At 44.7% G+C, this 22,398-nt stretch overlaps 1 protein-coding gene across 1 annotated transcript in view; it reads right to left on the bottom strand.

Moving 5' to 3' along the window:
• Window positions 1-1,071: 1,071 nt before the first annotated feature.
• The window catches only part of ITGA8 (integrin subunit alpha 8), a 144,686-nt gene continuing 123,359 nt past the window's right edge, over window positions 1,072-22,398 (bottom strand). The window contains exons 26-30 of the mRNA XM_056114641.1: window positions 19,373-19,501; window positions 15,120-15,233; window positions 10,529-10,630; window positions 3,679-3,801; window positions 1,072-1,190 (exon numbers count right to left, since the gene is read on the bottom strand). Of these exons, the coding sequence (XP_055970616.1) occupies window positions 1,104-1,190; window positions 3,679-3,801; window positions 10,529-10,630; window positions 15,120-15,233; window positions 19,373-19,501 (555 nt within the window). The 3' untranslated portion in view covers window positions 1,072-1,103. The remainder of the gene's footprint in view (window positions 1,191-3,678; window positions 3,802-10,528; window positions 10,631-15,119; window positions 15,234-19,372; window positions 19,502-22,398) is intronic.

A 22,398-nucleotide genomic window follows, 5' to 3' on the forward strand; every position in this document is an offset into this window, starting at 1 on the left:
TGTTTTGCATGTACTCTAGATATGTTACCATTACTTTGAAGCACTTCGAGGGATCAGGAACACCTTGATATTTATGGATTAGTCAATGGCAAATTGTTTCACCTTGTTTGGCATTTAGAGCTACACCTGGTAGGGTGTGGATGCAACTCTCTAGCTCCATGTCGGGGTCCAACCTGGGCCTCCTGTATGCCAAGTCTGTGCTCAGCCCCCCGAGTTACCTCGTGAGCCCAAAGATGATGTTTTTGATAAGAGGAAATATTAGTGCAAAGTGTGCAAAGCTAAATCAAGCAGTTGTGAGCCTCTGGACAGTGTGAATAAACGTAATTTCACCAGAAGGTGGCAAGATGTGAAGTGAAACTGTCTCCCAATACCGTTTTGCTTTTCCTTTTAGGGTGTCTAATATCCCCAAGTAGCTCTGTTTATTTACCTGGCCATAATGCTTGTCTTAGAAGGACACTTAGTGAGCGGGTTTGAGAACTAGTTAGCCACATCGAATTCAGATCCTAGATGGCTTCGGTCAGCCTAGAGAAATGGGAAATAAATAAATAGGTCTCCTGGCTTACAAGATTCTCATTGTCGTTTGAAAAGTACTTTCACAGTACTAACAACATAGGCTTATCTCCCTGAGCCGGAGGGTCATCCACAATGCTTGTTTTCCATCGGGAGGTGTGAGAGAATTCCACGGGATACAGTAGTATTGGAAACTTCCGTCCTAGTTCACCTTCAGAAGTCTTATGTCACTCAGCCATTTCATCTTGGCGAGTTGGGTTTACCTGGAAAGCAAGCTCGGTTCCCATGCCCAGAATGTCTGCCAAAACAGGCTGCTAAAAGCAAAAGGAGTCAGCCACGATTGCAGAGTCAGTCACCGGTGCCCAGGATACCACCTTCCCTGCTGGGGGAAGTGCCAGCATCTCAAGATCAGCTCCTGGAAGTGCTGAGAGTCTCCAGGGCCCTATGGTCCCCAGCTCACCAGCAGTATGCGGGTATGGGCACCCCCTGTGCTGCACACATCTGTCTGTCTATCCATCCATCCGTCCATCCATTCCTTCTTTTCTTTGAACTGGACTCGAGCTTGAGTTCTTTTTGGTTGCAGATGTTGCCTGTCAGGCATCTGGGGTTTTCTCATTTGTCAGCTGTTCCCTGTCAGTTACATCCTCTTGTGGGGGTCTTGACCTGTCAAAGAATCCGCACTGCAACAAAAGAGAGGGAAGCAAAGGCATGAGAATCAGGGCCCTTGGCATTTGCAAAACACATCACCCTAAGTTCATGGCCACTCTGTGTTTTTCTGAGGGACCCAGAGTTCTGTGGATAGAATCTGCACAATCAGGTCCTCCAAATGAGGAGGTGACCTCATTTGGCAAAGAGAAACTTACAGTGCAGGACAGTGTCGGGTGCTTCCCCCAGCCATATCCTGGCGGGGGAGGCTGCCTGTGTCACACAGACCACATGGGAGTCACACACAGCCCCAGGTATCTCTCTGCTTCGCAGTGTGTTTTCCAGAGTAGCAGCTGTGTTAGCTGCTGACTTTCCCTGGGCAAGGGAGACTGCTGAGATGTCCAGTCACCCCCCCGCCCCAGGACAGAGCACAGCAAGGTGTGTGGAGAGGGGTGGGGTCCACCCGCTCACCCATCTCTCAGCATTGGGTGGAGTTCATAGTACATTAGAATGTTTTGTCCATGACACTTTGTAGATTTTCTGAAGCTCTATCAACAATTTAGGAAAGAGTGGCTCTTAGGACCTTCATTCTCCTCAATTATTTGGAGTAGGAGCAGATGTCTTTTCCTTAAAATGTGGAATATCATTTATTGTGTGTGTGTGTGTGTGTGTGTTGGAAGAATCATATCCATGGCCATGGAAAATAGGAATTAGGAAGACTGGTCAATGGTTGGAACTAACCACAAGTGTGTGTGGGACTCTGGGTAGATAAGAAAGAGAAAAGACTGCTATGACAATATCGCTGGGAATGATCATGCTGGACAAGAGATGAGGGTTAAAGGTAGGTAAGGGATATTCTGGATAACCTTTCAGTATCAGTATTGCAAACCACAGTGAACAAAAGGAGAGAGAAGAAAAGCACCTGCCATACAAGGCAGGCAGGGTGTGAGGTGGTGATGGGGGAGAACCTGGGGACACTGGTGCTGGGAAATGTACACTGGTAGAGGGATGGGTGTTGGAATACTGTTTGACTGAAATCCAATCATAAACAGCTTTGTGAAAAAAATTAAAAAAAATAAAAATAAAAAATCACTGTCATTGTCCTATTGTTCATCGATTTGCTCGAGCGGGCCCAGTAACGTCTCCATTATGAGACTTGTTTTTACTGTATTTGGCATACCGAATATGCCACGGGGAGCTTGCCAGGCTTTGCCGTGTGGGCGAGATACTCTCGGTAGCTTGCCAGGCTCTCCAAGAGGGGCGGAGCAATCGAACCTGGCTCAGAGAGGCCGGCTGTGTGCAAAGCAAATGCCCTACCGGTGTGCTATCGCTCCAGATTCAGAAAAAATAAAAATAAACACTGCAAAAAATGTGGAATCTTAGTTCTCACTGATGGGTTCTTGTATTGGAAGGCCAACCCAGCAGTTGGGACTTTCTAATTACGATGATTTCTCGGAGAGTGGTGGAATGGGTAGAGCACTATTCTTCATCTGGAGCCTATCATCATATCACAGAAATAGAGGTACTATACTCGTGGTAATGTAAAAGTCTAGTTCTATTTCTAAGTATCAAAAAAGTCTATTTTTGCTATTTCATAGTAGATTATGTAGGCTCAGAATAGCACAAAACAGCCGATAATGGTCTTCAAGACATCATTTAACCCACCAGGCCAGGTTTTCTCCATTTATTAAGCATACCACATGCTTTTAATTAAAAGTGATTTTGGAAAACTACAGCAATAGTAGTTAACTAACATGCAATCGGTTCATTACTCTTTTAGTTATGTCAGTGTGACATTGCTTCTATTTTGCAATCAAAAACTCCAGGAAACTTGGCAGTTGTGCTGGTTTGGGGGCCAGAAATTAATGGCTGTTGTAGACTTGTAAAAAAGCAAACTTTGATAAAATACACGAAAGAATAAGTTAAGTCTTCCTACTGAATGAATTGGCAAGATCTTAAAAAGAGGAATAAGTTCAGAAATATTATAACATGAATGATTTATTTGGACTAATTGATAGTCCAAGGTTAAAAAAAATAGAAATTGCTCTTTATTAGTTGCATCTGTGAGGGCTTATAAAATTATCTTGAAGGATTGATGATTATACCAAGTCAGTAAAATGCTAAAGAGCTTGGTTAATTAAACTAGACCAAGAAGTTCATTATAACATTATTGCTCTAAGCAATAAGAAAGAAGATCATAGGTCTTAATTAATCATGTCTCAGTCTCTATATGTTTATTTACCAGAAATGGAGATAAAAGCAACATTAAGCAGCCCCAGTCTTCTTGAATGTCAACGACGCAAGCATATTAAGTTTGCCAAAGCAAACAAGGTAATGATGTTCCTTTTATGTCTTTTAGACTGTTACACACACACACACACACACACACACACACACACACACACACACACCAAAGCATGCCTTATAGCTTTAGCACTGTCTTTCTAAATTCCTACATTTATCTTTTCAAACTCCCTCAGCCGCCTCGCAGTTCAAAGATAAAAAGAAAGTAAATAAACTTACCTTCCATAATGCTAAGGTCAAAATGGCCAGAACCAGTAATCCCAGAAGTATTGCTAGTATTATTACCCATAATGGGATTGAGAAGGAAACATTTGGGGTTGCCCAAATAACCGATGTCTTAATCTGAAATAGAAAACAAATGAATGCTGATTTGAAAGCTGGTAATATAAAGCAGCATTTACAAATATAACATGGGGGAGGGGATAATTATAATAGAACAAATTTTCTGATGCAAGTCATCACTGGGGTGGGGGAGGGCTTAAAGAACTTTAATATGGAATCAAAAACACTAGAACATTACTGGATTTCCCAGCATGGGCACAGAACCTTGGTGGGTGTTTGGTCTATAACAGCACAGGGAAACAAAGCAAAACAGAGCAGAATAGGAATTTGTTTGATCAGCCAAGAGTTGCATAGGAAGGTCCTTCAACTGGGCCAGGACTTTAAGTACCAGTGGGGATCTATGACAGGCCAAGTCTTGACATGTTTGTCCACAGAAATGAGGGAATCCCACTGAAAGGGAGCAACTGTTCAGTCGGAGGTAGGAAGCCAGGCACCTCATCATGCAACCCTAAATTTCACAGAGGAAAGTGGGTCCCAAGGAGTTTCAATGATTCATCCACGTAATCAGCAAGTGTGGCCTCCTTGGCCGGGACTCTGTTCCATCAGTGAAGGACAGAGTGGGGTGGGATGGTGGGGGAGGGGGGACTGGGAGCTTAAGCCTGTAGCCCAATTGCAGAGGACTCTAGCTCCCCAAGGTGAGTGTGCTGCCCTCATCCTACCCCTGACTTCCAGCTCCTGCAGAATGAATCTTTCTGTTCTCCACTTGCAAGGGATGCACTCTGGACACCTGCAGGACCAGCAGGGGCGCAGGCTCTCCAATGCCTTCTACCATCCCTGCCTCTCCCCCCGGGGGCTGAGCCTCTGGAGGCCCTACAAATAGAGAAGCTGATGATTATCTAACAAAGCCAAGGAGACACCTGGCCAAGCTCTTTCCTTTGCACTTTGGACAAGGCCCAGAGCCACGTGTGTTTAGATTCGACACGTATCATGGGATCATGGGAATGTAAACTGGGAAACAACATGGATCTTCCTCCAGAAGTTAAAGATGAAAGTTATAAAATAACCCAGCAATCTGCTTCAGAGTATCTACCTGATGAATATGAAAACACGAACCTCCAAAGTTAAGGTTACCCCAGTATTTGTGACAGAGTAGCTAAAACACAGAAGCCACTGAGGTGTCCCTTGGCATATGGTTGAATAAAGAGGACAGGGGACAGTATACCAGGACATGTGACTCAGCAATGAAAGGTAAAGGTAAAGGCCCTCCCGTTGATCGTCGATTTGCTCGAGCGGGCCCAGTAACGTCTCCATTGGAGACTTTGTTGTTACTGTGTCTGGCATATCAAATACTCTCGGTAGCTTGCCGGACTCTCCGAGAGGGGCGGAGGAATCGAACTCGGGTCGGCCATGTTGGCCGCTTGTAAGGCGAACGCGCTACCACTGTGCTATCGCTCCAGCCCTACAGCAATGAAAATAAAAGAAATTTTGTCAGTCACAGCAAAATGCAAGGAACTTGAGGGGATTGTGCCATTTAAAGTTTTTTTTTTTTCAGCACTGATGGGAAATGAATGATCCAACAATCATTGGAGCAGGAGATGCTGAATGGGGTCTCTTGAGTCAGGAGTCAGGTGTACAGGACACACACCAGATTGACTGTTTTTTTTTCTACATGTTGCCCCTGTTGATTCTCAGTCTCATCTTGAAAAAAGTCTGAACGCGGCTGTTCCTCAACGCCCCTAGTTCTGAAGTTCTTGTGAGGAAGCTACCGTCCTCCTGCTCCCACTAACACAGTTCCTGGCCACCATCCCTCCGCGCTGCTTTCCGAGTGCCTCAAAGCTTGTGCTGGTAGGACACATTCCTCTCTGTCATCGTATGTAATTAAGAGGACAGCACAGAAAGGGTTTTTCCAAGAAGGCAAATGCGGGTCAAGGGTGTGGTTCAAGCAGTGGAGCACATGCCATGCAGATGGGGAAGAGGGGAGCCTGGAGATCAATCCCCGGCACCACATGGTCTTTTGAGCACCACTGGGAATAGCTCTGACCTCCGCTACCCTCCCACCCCCTCCACCCTTCAGCGTGGCAGGGCCAAAGAGCAATCACGAGAACCCTGGGGGAGGAGGAAGAGGCAATTTTGGTGCTGCCCTTCCCAGCCTGCATTCTGCATGCCCTACATAGACGTCTTGTCTTGAGCATGTCCATAGGGCTTGGAGGCTGCCCAGTCCTCTTAGTCGAAAGTGGATACAGCCACAGCGACCTTATTTCACACCAAGGGTGACCTTACATGCATCCTGGATTTTTCCGAGTCAAAAGGTGACTACAGCAAGGATGGTGAAAGAGAGAAAACCCACCACAGAACCCAGGCATTTTTTCTTGTTCCCTGTGCAGGAAGGAGGGGAATGGGATCCCTTTGCCCATGACATAGATGTGGCATGAAGGACATCATTCTGAGGACAGTGAGCTGGGACTCCTGGCCACAGCAACAGGCCACTTCATCTGCAGGTGGGATAGGGCATGTGCGCCTCTGGCATGCTTCGTGGATGCCTTCACATCTATTTAAATTTGTGCTTGTGCATTGGAATTACAGAAGGGTTTGGGGGAAGCTTGGCCAAGAAACAGAGTATTGGAAAAAGCCCAAGTGTTGCACTACTCAGTATTTATATTTGCCTTGCAGATCATTTGGCCAAGAGACTTAGGTTTATTCACTGGATAATAAATAATGAGAAAAACAGGTCCTTATTTTCTTAGAGTTTCTGAGGACAAAATCCTGATTTATAGGGAGCATTTTTCATTCATTTCAAATAATATTGATTAAACACCATGTTTTGTGAAGTTCAGTTGGTGTTATCATCAACTCCGGGCTCTAGATCAGGGAGTTTCAATAGGAAGATGATGCAAACCACATGTGAAATTTAAAGCTTATGGTGGCCCCATCCCCAAACTGGATAAGACAATGGCACTAATTTTAATAAATGTATTTCATTTAAACTAAGTGCCAAGATTTATTATTCTAACATATAGTTGACATATATTTTAATCAGATATTGGACATTTAAAAAACACATCTCTAAAATTGAGTATATATGTCATAGGTGTAATATAATAATGGCTATCTGGCCAAGTTTCATTTTATTAAATTCTTTCACCAAGAAGGTGACCCCAAGGCAGAAGATGGGTTTATTTAGGACTAAAGTTTTGCTTTTGAGAGTATGGGTTTGTGGTTACAGGGCTTTTAATAAACATTCACGGTGAATTTAAAAGTTGTTCTCTAAGTTGGTGCTTTTTAAAAGAAAGGGTATGTTGAGTTATGGTGGTGGTAAAAATTTAGGAGGGAAGTGAAACTGCATGCCAACAAATCAATCCATTTTAATGTGTCAATAACTCAGAGCTCTTTAAAGAAATTGACTTTACCAATTCATTGATAATTATCTGCAATTTTAGGAAGTGGGGCTCATAAATTGTAAGTGGCTTAGATGCTTTTAAAGTGATGCTAAGTAGGAACATTTAATCTTACCTTCATCAGGCCATAAATCTTGTTCCTCATTACTATGGTTGAAAGACCATAAATAAATCTTTAATATGTCTACATTTTATCACGGGGACATTTATGATATGTTGTTGTATATTTTGACAAAATACTAGGGTAGAAGGGAAAAGCTCCCTTGTATTTGCAACTATAATTAATGTTGACATCTGTATTTATGTATCACAGAATCTTGTGTAAATACACTTCAGTGGGATCACAAGAATGTTTTAAGTCAGTGTACCAAAACACCCTACCTGCAGTGCCATGTAGAAGAAAACAACAACAGAAAACAAATGAGTTGAACACACATTTTAAACAACACTGAAATGGCCCCTATGCTGTGTAAGTTTGAATTGCAACTTAATTAAAAAAAACCCATGTTAGGGTCTTGAAGTATTACAATTCTTGGAATTAAACGGATTCACCATTGATGTGTGAGTTTTAATTTTGTTATTAATTTTGTATGTGCGTGTGTTTGGGTCAGTGCTCTGGGGCTGCTCTTGGCTCAGTGCTCTGGCATTGTTCCCAGTTGTTCTCAGGTGATGCTTTGGTGATGGGGATGGAACCAGAATTTCCTACATGCAATTCATACTCAACACTTTGAACTATCTCATTGGCCCCTATGTATAAGTTTTTAAGTAAAGATTGTCCTAAATTATTTTATGATAACTCCTTTTGTCGTTATGCTAGATAATAATTCTCCCTTATAGATGTAAATTGTAGAATGTTTTTGTCATATGACGCAAAATTCCAAAGTTTATTGTTGAGCCAAAAGAGTGTTCCTTTGACCGAGTAATTTATTTTCATTGCTGCATTGTCGAAATAATGATTTGGTGTCTTCCCTCATGCGATTAGTATCCCAGGAAGACTTTGCTTGTTGCGTGCGAGTGCGCGCGCGTGCACACACACACACACACACACACACACACACACACGGAAATGGCTAGCTTCCCCAACACAGTAAGCTTATAGAGCTTCAAGAAATGCAACTATGAGCAACTATGAGTTGAAAAGGGGCTACAAACAAATGCATCATCCCAGACTAGGGCCTTGGAAACAAGCAGATGTGCTGGAGATTCACTAAAGGAGAAAGAACGGGGAGCTTTCCTTCCAGCTGATGAGAGATCAGGGCTTCTGATGAGCCACCCTCACTGATTCTTCCACCCTAACCCATCAGCAAAAGCTTTGAGGAAGTCCCAAAGAAAATAGCGCACCAACACTAAGCACAGTTCTTTCAAACCCTGTCCCAGAAAAATCATTTCCTGGTATCACTGGCTTTCAATGGGCAAGACCTCTAGTGAGCCAGGGATCTTGAAATGTTTTTCCAATAAGACTTTCCTGAAAGGTGCGGTAAATCATCTACACAAGATAACAAGGCTTTCAAATATGCAGTAACAAGCCGGTGGGGCTGGGGAAGGCATGTGTGGGATCTCTTTGGGGGCTCCTTTGAGAGACGCGGAGAACAGCAGGCTGTCACCTGTGGCCAGGACAGAGAGCGCCCCACTGGAGGCGACTGCCTGGAACATGTGTTTCTGTTATGGAACACATGCTCAGAGAAAACCAAAGGCCCAGATTTATCTTCCCTCGAGCAACGAGCCTTTGAACGTCTCTGGATGAACGCTCAGTGTTAACCCCCACAAAGCCTCTCTTTTTTAGGTTGAACATAAATCTAGACTATAGCAGACATCTCGTGAGAGTTGAAGGAGGCGAGCTAAATGAAGAAAGCTGTGGCGAGGCTGGCTTGTAGATGCCACCAAAGTTTCCAGAAAGAGTTTGGCTGAGCAAACCCCTGGACGTTCCCAGCCTTCCTCACATAGCCAGAGAAGGCCCAGATGTCTGGGGAAGCTCTCTAGCACTTACTGGGACCTGAAACTCGTTCCAGGTACAATGTGTACAATGTGAGGGTGTAGATACACTGTTCCTTATCAATCTTCTTCACAGTTCTTTCAGGGGAATGAGGAAGGACTCATTGCTCTTGAGAGGGAGAGTCACTTTCCGAAAGTTTCCTGACCAGGGTGAGGTGGTGTCAGGAAGAACCTCAAGAAGATTTGTTCAGAATGGCTGGAGTTTCTTCTGTGCCTTGTTAGAGGTTCTCAGTCTGGGCTCCACGGCCTAGTCCTCACAGAATGCAGCAAACCCAGCTTGGGACCCACCTCAGAGCTACCGACGCCTGCTGTTTGGGGCACAGTCTGAGCTTGTGGGTATCTGTACAGCGGCCTGAGGAATGAGCCCTCTGCAGCCTCAGGATTGAGAATCACTGACTGGATTCCTTTAAAGCACTCAAACTAGATTAGGCAAGAAAGGTGAAGCATCAAATTTCATTGAAAGACCCAGGCTGATAAGAAATGGCAGTAGCCATGGCTGGACTTGGAGGCCCTTCTGACAGAGCTTCGCAACACCGTACTGGGCAGAGGATACCTGGAGGATTCTGATGAAAGGCAGATTTGGACTCCCTGAATCTACAGGGAGGTCTGTTGCTGAATTTCTAGCAAAATAGTGTGAGGAAAAATGCTATTATTCACGCCCTGTTATTTGGGAAGTGTACATTTAGATTGAAGGCTTACAAATTGGATTAAATGAGACTAACACTTTTCCAGACTAAACTAAGGAAAGTTTTTTTTTTTTTTAAAAAAAAGGCAAGTTCTTTCTTTCCTTCTTTCTTTCTTTCTTTCTTTCTTTCTTTCTTTCTTTCTCTTTCTCTCTTTCTTTCTCTCGCTTTCCCCTCTCCCCCTTTCTCCCTCCCTCCCTCCCTCCCTCCCTCCCTCCCTCCCTCCCTCCCTTTCTCTTTCTTTCTTTCTTTCTTTCTTTCTTTCTTTCTTTCTTTCTTTCTTTCTTTCTTTCTTTCTCTCTCCCCCATCCTCCCTCCCTCCCTCCCTTCTTTCCTTCCCTCCCTCTCTTTCTTTTCTTGGGGGGGGCATCATATCCCACCATGCTCAGGGCTTATTTTTGGCTCTCTGCTCAGGGATCACTCTTGGCAGGCTCAGGGATTTGAGGGGTTAAACCTCAGTTGAACATGTGCAAGGTAAACGCCTTACCCACTGAACTATCATTTTGGGTTCCAAAGGAAAGTTTTCTTAAATCAAGTAACCATTTAAATCTAGAACAGGCTGAACAGTGAATAAAAATTATTATTTATGATTTTTTTCAGCACCAGGGTTTAAAACCCAGGGCCTCACACATGTGCTGTACCACTGAGATACATCCTTGCCTGAAGAGCCTTTCAATGAAACAATCTGAGCTTGTATTTCCTTTCAAAGATACTCACAGCTATGCTTCCTTCCGGGAGTTTGGCTGGTTGATCTTTATAAGGCATCTTCTTGACTTCAAAGGACACCAGGGATGCAAGAGAATAGGGGTCATTTTTCCGCTGAAAGTAAAAATATTTATTTAGATTTATTTTACATTAAGCATTAAAAATTACACTGGCAGCCAGCCAATTGTCTCCCATGCTCTCTCTTTCTAAAGTAAAATTTCCTTCCTTTTTTTCCCGTTCACTTTCATCCCCATTCATTGTCTATCCATGCCTCCGTTATTCATCTATTCCCCACCCTCTGTTCATCCGTCTTCAGTTCAGATATTCACAGAACTGTTCGTGCAACCATCCAACAAAGCATCCTTTTACTGATAAGAAACTTTGTCCTCTGATTCAAAGATGTGGTATAAGAAGGTTAAAATAAAAACAGATTATCAGAATCATACAAAGGAATAGCACAAAGATTTTTAAATGTTGTTGCTATTGCTGAGGGGCTAAGGCAGAAGTAGAGTGGGAGACACAATTCTTGTTAGCTGATCAAGGAAAATATTTTAAGAGAGAGAAGGGTACTGGCTTATAAAGAACTTGACCACATTTTCTCTTACTGGGAGCCCAGCACAGAGGCTGGACACAGTGCTATTAGGATTTCGGGTTACATGGGGGACTGTCCTGCGCATCATAGGGCATTTAGCAATATCCCTGGCCTCTCTGCTCGTTGGTACCACTCCTCCAGTTATGATCGTAAAAAATGTGTCTAATTATTGCCACCCTGTCCTTGGAAATCCAGATTCTGTTGGTTAAGAACCTGTGACCTAGAACCATACAGTATTTTAGACAAAACTTTCCATGTAAAGCCTTTGGCTTAATTGGTTCTTGTATTTAACACAATAGAGTCAGGGGAAAATATTTAAGATTAGCTCAAGGATAGTCATTTTGAGATTTGAATTTCTCCACTCCATTTGACATCCGACAATAATTGAATCTATTGAGTGATGAACTGGAACTGGCTCATAATGGCTCTTGAGAAAAGAATGGTAAAAGTTTAAGACTTTTCAGTGCCAGCTTAATAGAACCATACAGTTAAACTTACATATAGGGGTGGAGCAATAGCACAGTGGGTAAGGCATTTACCTTGTGTGTGGCCGACCTGGGTTCAATTCCCAGCATCCCATATAGTTCCCTGAGCCATGCCAGGAGTGATTCCTGAGTGCAGAGCCAGAAATAACCCCTGTGCATTGCGAGGAGTGACCAAAAAGCAAATAATAATAATAATAATAATAATAATAACAACATAACTAAACTTACATATATAAACCTGAGTTCATCGATTTGCTCGAGCAGGCCCAGTAATGTCTCCATTGGAGACTTTGCTGTTACTGTGTCTGGCATATCGAATACATCACAGGTAGCTTGCCAGGCTCTGCCGTGCGGGCCCTCTGAGAGGGGCGGAGGAATCGAACTCGGGTCGGCCATGTTGGCTGCGTGCAAGGCAAACGCCCTATCGCTGTGCTATCGCTCCAGCCCATAAACCTGAGTAATTTACATTTTAGAAAAGGTAATAAGCACCCAAGACTCAGCATTTCCTAAAGATTTCATTGCGTCTTGCTGGGATGGATGCGCTTGGTATTCATGTCTGTAAGGGACAAGCGAGCGGATGGATGTATTTCTTCCAAGCCTGGATTCAGCGATGCCACATTGGCAGCTTGGAACCCACCTTGCTGGGGATATTTACAGCATGGGAATCAGCAAATATTAAAATAATTTTCATGTTGCATCTTCTTTCTCCCAGAATGCAGTTTATTATTAAATAATAATACTATCACATTAATATCTATATCTCTATCACATTGCTAGCTATAATTCATTGTTGGCTTTTTTTGAGACCAAGTCAATTTGTTAGATGTTATTTTCTTAAAACCCATTCTCAAATGATATATTTTAAAAAGAAAACATTTTTTACAGTTTTTTTTCTTGATAGCAGAATTTTTTTTCTCTTCAACAGTTTCCATTTCCTCTACATGATAAGGACATCCCAGGGTATGCAAAACTCTAAAATACTTAAAGTCACTATATCTTTGGCTTTTTCTTTCTTTCCACCCCTGCATTCCAAGATAAGCAACTGTATTCATTTAGAAATTCTTTTTTGCTTGTTATTCTCCTGCTGTTCTCTTATCTTCTGGCGGTTCCATTTTAACGGAAAGCTCTGAAATCTTAGTTTTGTGTCTGTGTGTGTATGTGTGTGTGTGTGTGTGAGAGAGAGACAGAGACCTAGAGAGAGACAGAGAGAGACAGAGGCAGAGACAGAGAGACAGAGAGACACAGAGAGAGGGAGAGAGCAAGACAGACAAAGACAGAGGGAGGCAGAGCCAGAGATGGAAGTATTTTATAAAACGAGGAAATCTTTGTTCGGAAGACTTTTATGTACTTGATGATTTAAATATGTGTTCTTTACCATACTTGCTGGCTGACACAGGAAGCACATGACAAACTCTGGTGATGAGATTCTGTGTCAGGGTCATAATAACACACGCAGGTGTGGGTCTAGCTCTCAAACCTCCCGTGATTTTCTTTTTGTGTTTCAAGTTCAATCAGGGATTGATGGAAAAATAAATGTCCTGTGCTTGATCTTGGCAAACAAAATGTGTGAGGATGTCAGGCCCCTCACTGGAACCAGAGGGAAAGTCTTCATCCTGCCTGATTCTGCGTTGGTGAGCAAGGACGTTTCTTGAACAGGAGATGGGATTTGAATTCTACAATGTAGATAATGGAGAAACGTGTTTCTCGGAGGGAATTTTCCTTCACCTGCTTCCTTTCCACCTCCTGCTCTGGGCCAGTTTGATTCTTGCCCCCACTTCCATCCATCACCAACATTTCCTGTTGTTCCCACTAGCTCCCAAACCATCTAGCTTTGCCACAGAAACACCTGGGGTCAGGCTATGACTTTCCGATTCAGCAGGTTTGAGATAATGCTTGATTTGTCCACATTTCTGACTTTCCCAGTTTTAACTTTTCTCTATTACTCTGCTCTCCAAGAAGGTTGTAGAAGAATGGATGGCCTCAGGTGTGATTCATAATGTTTCTGTGTTCTGTGCCCCTCATGTGCATGGAAGCATTTTATCAACTCATTTTATGACCTCAGATTGGTTATTCCAAGGTCTTCCCATTTGATACCACCAATTCGACATCAACTCATTCAGTCATGGAATGAGACCCCTCCGATTAGAACAAGGTACTTAGGAACTGTTAGAGGTCTGTTCAAAGAGGGCTGCTGATCACAAGGAGGATGAGGGACAGATGTTCTTCCTTTGCTCTTCAGCAGTGCAAACTGGAAGTCTGGGACTTGGAACTGTGGCAAAGAGTCAGTTCACAGGACAGCCTATGGATCTGCAGTTTTTCATTTTAGGTTTATCCTCCCAAATCAAAATGTCTTCTGTTCTCAAAAGGAAGATGCATTTTGATTTTTCATTTCTCAGATGCCCCAGACCTCTGAGGAATGGAAATGAAAGCTTGTTGGCTGTGACCAGCTGGTTCAACATTGAAAAGTTCTACTTATCTTGCATTTATTGATTCCCTGTGCAAAGTGGAATGCCTTGTGCTATGTTCTTTGTGTAACTGCTCTATTCTTAAGTTAGAAACAGTCTCCATTCCCAAATAGCAGTCTACTCAGGTAATACATCTACTGCCAGCTCCTGGAGTCAGTATTGAAATAGCGGCTGCATTACTGTGTTACTACCCCTTGATAACATCTTTGGAAGCTTGAGCTTGGCCCATGTAACCATTCCTCCTCAAAAAATGCCCCTTTCCTTTGCCCGTGCCAAGTCACTCTGGCCGTAGTTTGCAGACCACTGCCTGCCTCTTCTATGCTTTTGCAGAGTGCTTGGCTTAGGGCCACTGTGCCAATAAAAGTTAGGGCATTGATAAGGAATGGCGAGGAGAGTGAGATTTCTGAGTGGGTTCAAGTCAGAGCATGACCAATCACAGCACCAGCTTCCCTGCTCTGAGTTCCTTCTGGAACATTCAGTGCATGGATACACTCAGCGCAGGCAGGTTCAAAATTCAACACAATGTCTCTTGTGAGAGGACTAAGTCCGTGCCAGACTGGCTAAACATTAAACTTACTAAAAAGGTTTTTGTTGTTGTTGGTTTTAAAGCCACAACCGGAGGTGCTCAGGACTGCCTCCTGGCTCTGTACTCAGGGAGCCCTCCTGAGAGGACTCTGGGGACCACCGGTGGTTTTGGGGGTTGCGTGGAAGGTGAGCACCCTAACTGCTGTCCTATTCCTCTATCCCTAAACTTATTCCAAATGAGGATGCTGTCTCCTGTGACAGTCACCACCAGGAAACCATTCAGAATCAACCTTGATAAAATCTTCCTGTGACCAGAATGTCAGAAATCAAGGGCATGAGGAATTGCCAGCTGTTTACCCTGGATCAGAAAATGTTTCTCTTCTGTGGAAGTTGCACGATAAAACTATCAAAGATGTGTGTGGGGGAGAGAGTGTGTGAGTGGTTGAGAAAGCGTGCAAGAGAGCCTGTTAATGAGAGCACAGGGGGGAGAGGAAGCGAGAGGGGCGAGGCTCCCTGGGGTTCCCCTATTCCATTACCTGGAGAAACGTCTCTGCCCAGAGCCGGGATCGGACTTTCAGGACCACGCTCTCTCCTCTTGCGAGTCGGCTAACTGCACAGGAAATCTGTAAGCACTCGATGTTTGTGCAATTCTGCGGAGAGGAAAGACAGGAAAAACAGCAGAAAACCAGTGCTTTTGTGATGGAGAAATCATTATTCCCCCCACATTAAATGATTGTTATTTGGGGGGGCACACCCGATGGTGTTCAGGGCTTACCCCTGGCTCTGTGCTCAGGGATCACTCCTAACTGTGCTCGGGGTGCTGGGGATCAAACCTTGGTTTGCCACATGCAAGGCAAGTAGTGCCTTACCCGTTGTACTGCCTTGTTAGCCACCCCCAATTATTGATTTAAAACCTCTTTGAACTGGAGCTCCCAAGCACTGCTCAGCATGAACAGGAGTCACTCCTGGCTAGCCAGGTTGGAAAGTTCCAGCACAGGCCCTGCAGTGTCCATGGTGCCCAGCACCACCCCTGGGGTGCCCAAGTCCTCCCAGAATCATTAATATAATTGTCAATAATTTGTTCTTCATTCAATAAGAGCAACGGCATTGAAGCAGGCAAGATTGGCAGGAACATTGCATCCATGTATGGTGGTAATGGGAGAAGCCACACTACGGGAAGTTCAGTGAGCAATCGTGAATTATTGTTGAGGGTAGTTGAAGAATTTCCTGCAGCCAACTGGGTTGTTGGCTTTGCTTCCTCAGCGCTTAGGTGTAGGTTCCTTAGGGCTTTCCCAGCATCTGTTGTGGAATGACCAAGGCCTAGGAAGCCTCTGTAGAAGGACCCGGAATGGAGGAACTCTTTAAGACCTCCACGGAGACTGTGACATCATCTCCTGCACTTTCCTCTCTCTCAAGATGACTTTCTGGTGATGAGGCAGGATCTTCGGTGAGTCCTTTCTTCAAGGTGTTTTTGAAACCACATTCTAGAATCGCCGGCTTAGCATGGGCCACTGATGTCAGAACTGCAGGTTGGTGGCAAGTATTGATGTCTCTAACTCTCTGCCTTGGGACTGCTTTTTCTGGTGGGGTATGGCCTGTTGAGTAGGGATCTTGGACACCTCACTGTCTGTCCATTTTCCATACCAGGCACTGGGGTAGCCTTCTTGAAGGTCCCCTTTCACTGATTTGAATTTATATCGTGCCCAATGCTATGTCCATTTTAAAAAATGTCTCCAGCACTGATAAACACAAAAATCCATATACCAGCTATGATGTGAAGGGACTAGTTGACATTTTACATGGATGAATTGTTTCAGCGCAGAGGATCCAGAGAAATATACTACCACGAAATCTTTTTTAGAGAACCTCAGAGTTTTCTTGAAAAAAAAAAAAGAACAACCCCCACCAAGTTCTGCACGATGGGCATTTGATCAGTTATGGCAGGACCAGATTTCTACAGGAAGTGCCCAAGTACAGGGACTGGGCTGACTTGTTGTCCAATGGTTGGGTACTGAGAGGTGTGGGGTCACAATCTTGTCTCCCAAAAGGCTCTCCTGCCTACCTCAGGGCCTTTATGGATGGACTGTGTGAGCGAGGCTACCTTCTGGAGTCAGAGGCACAATTTTATAAGCTCCCTGGGATGGTGGGATGTAGCTTCCAGTGCACTGGCTCTGCTGGATGATACTGGGAGAGGAATGCTTGGGATGAAGCTCCAAGCAGGAGAAACCATCAGTGAGCAGGACAAGAGGGGTCCTATCTTGGTTCTCTTGGTACATCTCTTGGCGATACCAGATATGAGACCAGAGTATGTTCAGTAAAGAGGAGAAAAGGTATTAGGAGAGGCATGGACGGATGGAAACGAGAGAAAAGAGACGCCAAATTATGTGCTAAAGGATCTTCCAGTTTGTGCTGTAGAGACTAGGGAGTCCACAAAGCTTTGAGAGTGAGGGCTAGCATCAGATGTGTGTCTTAGAGGGACAGATGAGAAGAGAGAAAGAAATGGGAGACCAAGAGAGAGGGAGAGGGAGAGAGAGAGAGAAGCAGGAAGGATGAGGGTCTATTGCAAGAATTTCAGTGAGAGATGAAGAAGGCTCTTGAAGAGAAGAGCAAGATCAATCTGAAGGAAGTTTTGAAGGTGATGGGGAGGGGGCGGTGGAAGAAGCTCCTTGAGCTGGGAAACTGGGAAGCTCTGGCCAGGGGTTTGGATTCTGGCATGGCTGAGACTGGGAATTCAAGACAAGGGTCCTGGGAGGGATCATGGGGACAGTTCACAGTGCTGGACTGGGAGTGGCTCACACACAGCAAAGGCAAAGATGGCAGGTCATTCCTGGCGGTGGCTGGAATAAGGATCAGGCAAGACATGACCTGAAAGAGCAACAAAAAAGAGGAGGGGGCAGTGGGGGTAGATGAAAGTGGAATTCTGAGATCAGGAGCAGGGCATCGTGGGCAGAAGCGAGGTCAGCACAAAGCTGTAGGAGGTAGGTCAAAGGGAGGAAGGGAAGCAGAAGAGAAGGTTTGGGGGGATGCCAAGGAATGCAGTAGTTTCAGGAAGTGGCTGATAGTATCAAATGATGGAGAGGATTAGAAGGATAAGGTTTCCCTAAGCAGAATAGGGAAGGGATGGGGTGATAACTATCAAAGCAGCAGGAGGCCCCCATGGGGAAGGCAAAGATATTCTTAGGCAGAAGAGAAATTACATTTCAGTGTCACTGACTCCATTTTTTTGCTATGCAAATTGGAACTTCTGATCCCAACTGGGATGTTGGCATTTTGCACTTTCAAATTCCTAATCAGAAATGTGATTCAGTAAGTTGTTTTTAACTAAACAAAAACTGTAGGAGGTCTTATTTCCGCTTTTGATTTTAGAATAAACTCTGCATAATCACTTTCTCTCCAGAATTGTTTGACTGCAGGATATGGGAAGGTGGATGCTTTATAATTTTTTGAACCTGAGTTCAATTTTGAATTTCCATTTGGGTTTTAATTTTGAATAATTTTGAACCAGAGAGAGAGAGAGAGTAAAATTTGAGTGAACAAAATCAGATATGGAGATAAAGAGTTGTCTTGCTCTCATCTGTAAGTGATAAATCTCTGTGATAATCAAAAGTCACCTTGCCTTAAAAATCTTTAGTAAGAGCAGACGGGAAAGAATCTAACAAAAGAGCCCAAAACTTTTCCATAGTTTCTATTCTTGGGCTTCCTGCCTGCCTCTGTATACTGGGGAGATATACACCACAGTGGAAATTAAAAAATCAGTTTGAAACTCTATTTCCAGCTTGTCAGTCCTCCAAGATCTGGATAATTGGCTGTCCAGGGGGTTCTCATGAACGTACTGGCAATCTAGTTCATCATAGCTTTATTTTCTATCATTCCTCCTGGAAGAAGGTTTACAAAAATACTCAACATACAGTTTGTACATTTGTCCCAAATTAAATAGCATTTTGATTGCTTTGTGCTTTTTTTTTTTCTTGTTTGTTTTTTGAATCACAGAATCCTAAAAACATGCAGGGACTTGCATCATCTACCAGCTGACAGAGCCTTTTGCCACACAACTTCCTGTGCTCACAATACAACTTCCTCTCTTGATTTCATTTGGGCTTACTCTGTTAGACTTGCTTCTTTGACTTCAGACATTTCCGCACTTGAATCTCATCATGTGGTCAAGATGAACTGGGTGTCAGTGCGTGTGTGAGAGCCCCATGAGAAAACAAACCAAGAGCAACACTTGAACCCTTCTTTAAGTGTGCAGGTGAGGGGCCTTCCCTGTGGGAGAGTCCAGGAAAGGAATGAGCCCTTATTTGCAAGCTGGTCCTGTGTTTTATAGAAGAACTATGGCTCAGGATGGCTTCATCACCAACCTCCATGCTAAGTTTCCCCAGGGACTTTGGCCCTTAAACCTGGACACTCCATTCTCCTCCTTTCTGGCCTCCCAGCAGCGGTGAGGCCCAAGGTCCGCTCAACACCCTTCCGTGCAGCAGGTGTGGGTCGTGGCTCACATTTGTCAGACTCTGCCTGGCCCTATGTCTGCGGACGAGCTAACAACAGGACTTTGATTTGTTCCCATCACTGTTTCTCCAGTGCGGCCTGAGTGGCAGGTTTAAGGAACGCCTGTGGGACATAGCAAATGCTCCTTCATGTGCAGAGCAGAGCTCCCTTCGTTTATGTTCTGATATTATGTTCTGCCAAAGGCACAGACATGTCTGCTCACGGCAGGAAACTGTAAACCCCCCCCCCCCACCACCACCACCACTTCCCTAAATCCAACATGCATGATGCTGGGGTACTGCACCAGGATTTTGGAGGGGTTCTGCCTCTGGGCCTCTAGCACGGGCACGTCTCTCTTCCTGATACGATGAGGGATGGTGGAGTTGCTCAGGAAGGCACTGAGCTCAGGGGTGTCCTCCGGGGGAGCAGCAGGCTGCAAAGAAAAACAAGAGCCATCACCTTCAGTGGCGGTCATGCTGTTACCTTCCCATGCACCTGGAAATCTGGGTATGTGTTTCTCCCTGTGGGGAGGTGGGTGCACACACGCGTGCAGGGTCCACGGTCAAAGTTGCTGCCTGTTGGCAGAGCCTGGTGTTCCATTCTCCTGGAGTTTATCCAGCACCGACCAACATCTCCAAGGTTCCTCTGGGAAGGAGAACCTGGAAAGTAAATGTCATTTCCCCCAAAGGACAGAAAATGTGGGAGCAACTTTCGAGGCGGTCTTTTCTTCTGATTTTCTGATTCACCTGTGCAGAGTGGTGGAGAGAATTGGGGGTGGGAGGCACCTGTGGATGAGGAATCTATCTGGGGGAGCCTGAGCCCCACATCCTGTCCATGGATGAAGTTCCCCCTCAGGGAAGTTTTATGTTCCAGTTTTTTTAAAACCTGTATTTTCTTTTCAATTTTTTTTGGGGGGTCACACCTGGCGATGCTCAGGGGTTACTCCTGGCAGTGTTTGGGGAACCATACGGGATGCCAGGAATCGGACTCGGGTCGACCACGTCTTTGGGAAAGATGACTTTCCCAAAGCACACCACTTGAACTCTGGACCAGCACTGAGCTTGTTTGGGCACTTTGCCAAATGTTCCAGAACTTCCAGTGTGACCCCAAGCTCCAATCCAGATACATCTGATGATTAAACCAATATTTTGAAAGTTCTATTAAAACCCAGAAGATCCCATTCACGTCCTTGAGTCGAGATGAATGGATCTAGAATCCTAATTTTTTGCACCCACCCTTTTCCTTTACCACAGGCGGGGGGTGCACCGTTGAGGAGGACATGAGGAAACCCTCAAATTCTGGAAGCGTTTCCAGTACCCTGGAAAGGGTCCAGGCTCTGGCCTGATGGCATGCACAGCCTTCTCGGCACTGGCCTCTGCCGTGCTCAGCGGGAGCCCGTGCCTCTGTGGCCTGCCTGCACCCCTACCTACTGCTCCCAGGCCTCAGGGGCTGTGCGCCCCATCATGGATCTGCTCCCCAGCAGGGCCTGTCCAGCTTCAGTGGTCAGGGTTGCCCAAGGAACGAGAAGCATGTAGTGTCCTGAGGACAGAGAAAGGACAAAGACCCTGCCAGGCAAACTAAGACAGGAGCGGGAAGTCAGAGATCAGAGGCATCCCAGGAAAGCATGGATCATTGACAGAAGCTTCCGGAAAAGCAAGTCGCATGCATCCAGAAGTCATGAAAGTGGTGCTCAGTGTTTGCTGAGTGTCCACCTGCCGAGTTGTGGTCACTCTCTGCAGCACCGATGGCCTTGGGGTCACTGTGCTGCAGGAGCTACAGAGCCGACGAGAGTGGACAGATGGTCCCATCCTTTGACAAAGGATGAGGAATGGCCATTTGACAAAGGATGAAGATTTTATGCTGCTGGATACTAATTCCCCTTGACTCAGAGATGAGGCAGCATCTCTCCCCCACTTCCCCCCCATGAAGCGGAAAACACAGTCAGTGCAAAACAAAGTGAAACATGAGGTTTTTTGATCTTGGAGTGTGGGGGAGAAGCTGGGCTCTGCCGTGCCAGGGACCACCAGGAGCTCCTCAGCTGCATGGGAGCCCCGGCTGCTGGGGACAGATCAGGTCTGTACCCCTGATCTGGAGCTAGCTCCCAGCCCCCAAACACTGATGTTCTGAATAGTTCCTTCTAAAGGAGACAAAAGATGCTGACTTTAAACTTTGTGGGCATCTGGAGGTGACACACTCAATAAATGATGACATTTCTACAGATGTCTGCTGGACATTAAAAAAAAATGCTGCAGAACTGCATAGTAATTTAGAAAGACTTTTTTTTGGAAGGAGGGAGGGCAGATTACAAAATAGTGTAAGTGTTTAGATTATCTATATATATTTTTTGGTTTTTGGGCTACACCTAGCAATGCTCAGGGCTTACTCCTGGCTCTGTGCTCAGGGATCACTCCTGGCAGGGGTCCGGGGACTTTTACATGGTGCTGAATTTTGAACCAAGGTCAGCTGCATTCAAGGTCTTAACTTGCATACTATTTCCCTGGCTCCCAGATTCTATTTCTAAATTAAAGTTGGATATATATACTTTTCTTGGATATTTAGAACTAGAAAAGGTATATGGAAGAATAACTCTCTCTACTATTGAGAGTTTATGTGGAGAGTTTATGGTACTAAAGATGCCTTGTTTGGGACATGGAAAGTATTATGCTGAGTGAAATGAGTCAGAAAGAGAAGGATAGACATAGAATGACTGCACTCATTTATGGAATATACAATAACATAATATGAAACTGAAACCCAAGGACAGTAAAGACAAGGGCCAGGAGGATCGCTCCAGGGTTGGAAGTCTGCCTCATAAGCTGGGGGAGAAGGCAGCTGGGATACAGAAGGGATCGCTAAGTCAGTGATAGTTGGAGGGATCACTCGGGCTGGGAGATGTGTGTTGAAAGTAGATAAAGGACCAAACATGATGGCCTCTCAGTATCTGTATTGCAAACCATAATGTCCAAGGGTAGAGAGAGAGAGACAAGAAAGATACAATACAGGCAAGAAGGAAATTGTCTGCCATAAAGGTAGGGGGAGGAATGGGGTGAGGGGGGTGGGAGGAATACTGGGGACATTGGTGGTGGAAAATGTGCACTGGTGGAGGGATGGGTGTTCAATCACTGTATGACTGAACTCAAACATAAAAACTTTGTAACTATCTTATGGTGATTCAATTTTTAAAAAAGATGCCTTGTTAAGATGTATTAGTGGTAATGTGATTTTTAAAAGTTCTCTTAATAATTGCCAATGAACAATAAAATAGCAAATGAAACAGAAAATATTAATACATAACTGAAGAACAGATGTCATGCAAAATGAGGTGGTGAC

The sequence above is a fragment of the Sorex fumeus genome, unplaced genomic scaffold (assembly GCF_029834395.1).
Source record: "Sorex fumeus unplaced genomic scaffold, SorFum_2.1 ptg000026l, whole genome shotgun sequence".
Taxonomy (NCBI): domain Eukaryota; kingdom Metazoa; phylum Chordata; class Mammalia; order Eulipotyphla; family Soricidae; genus Sorex; species Sorex fumeus.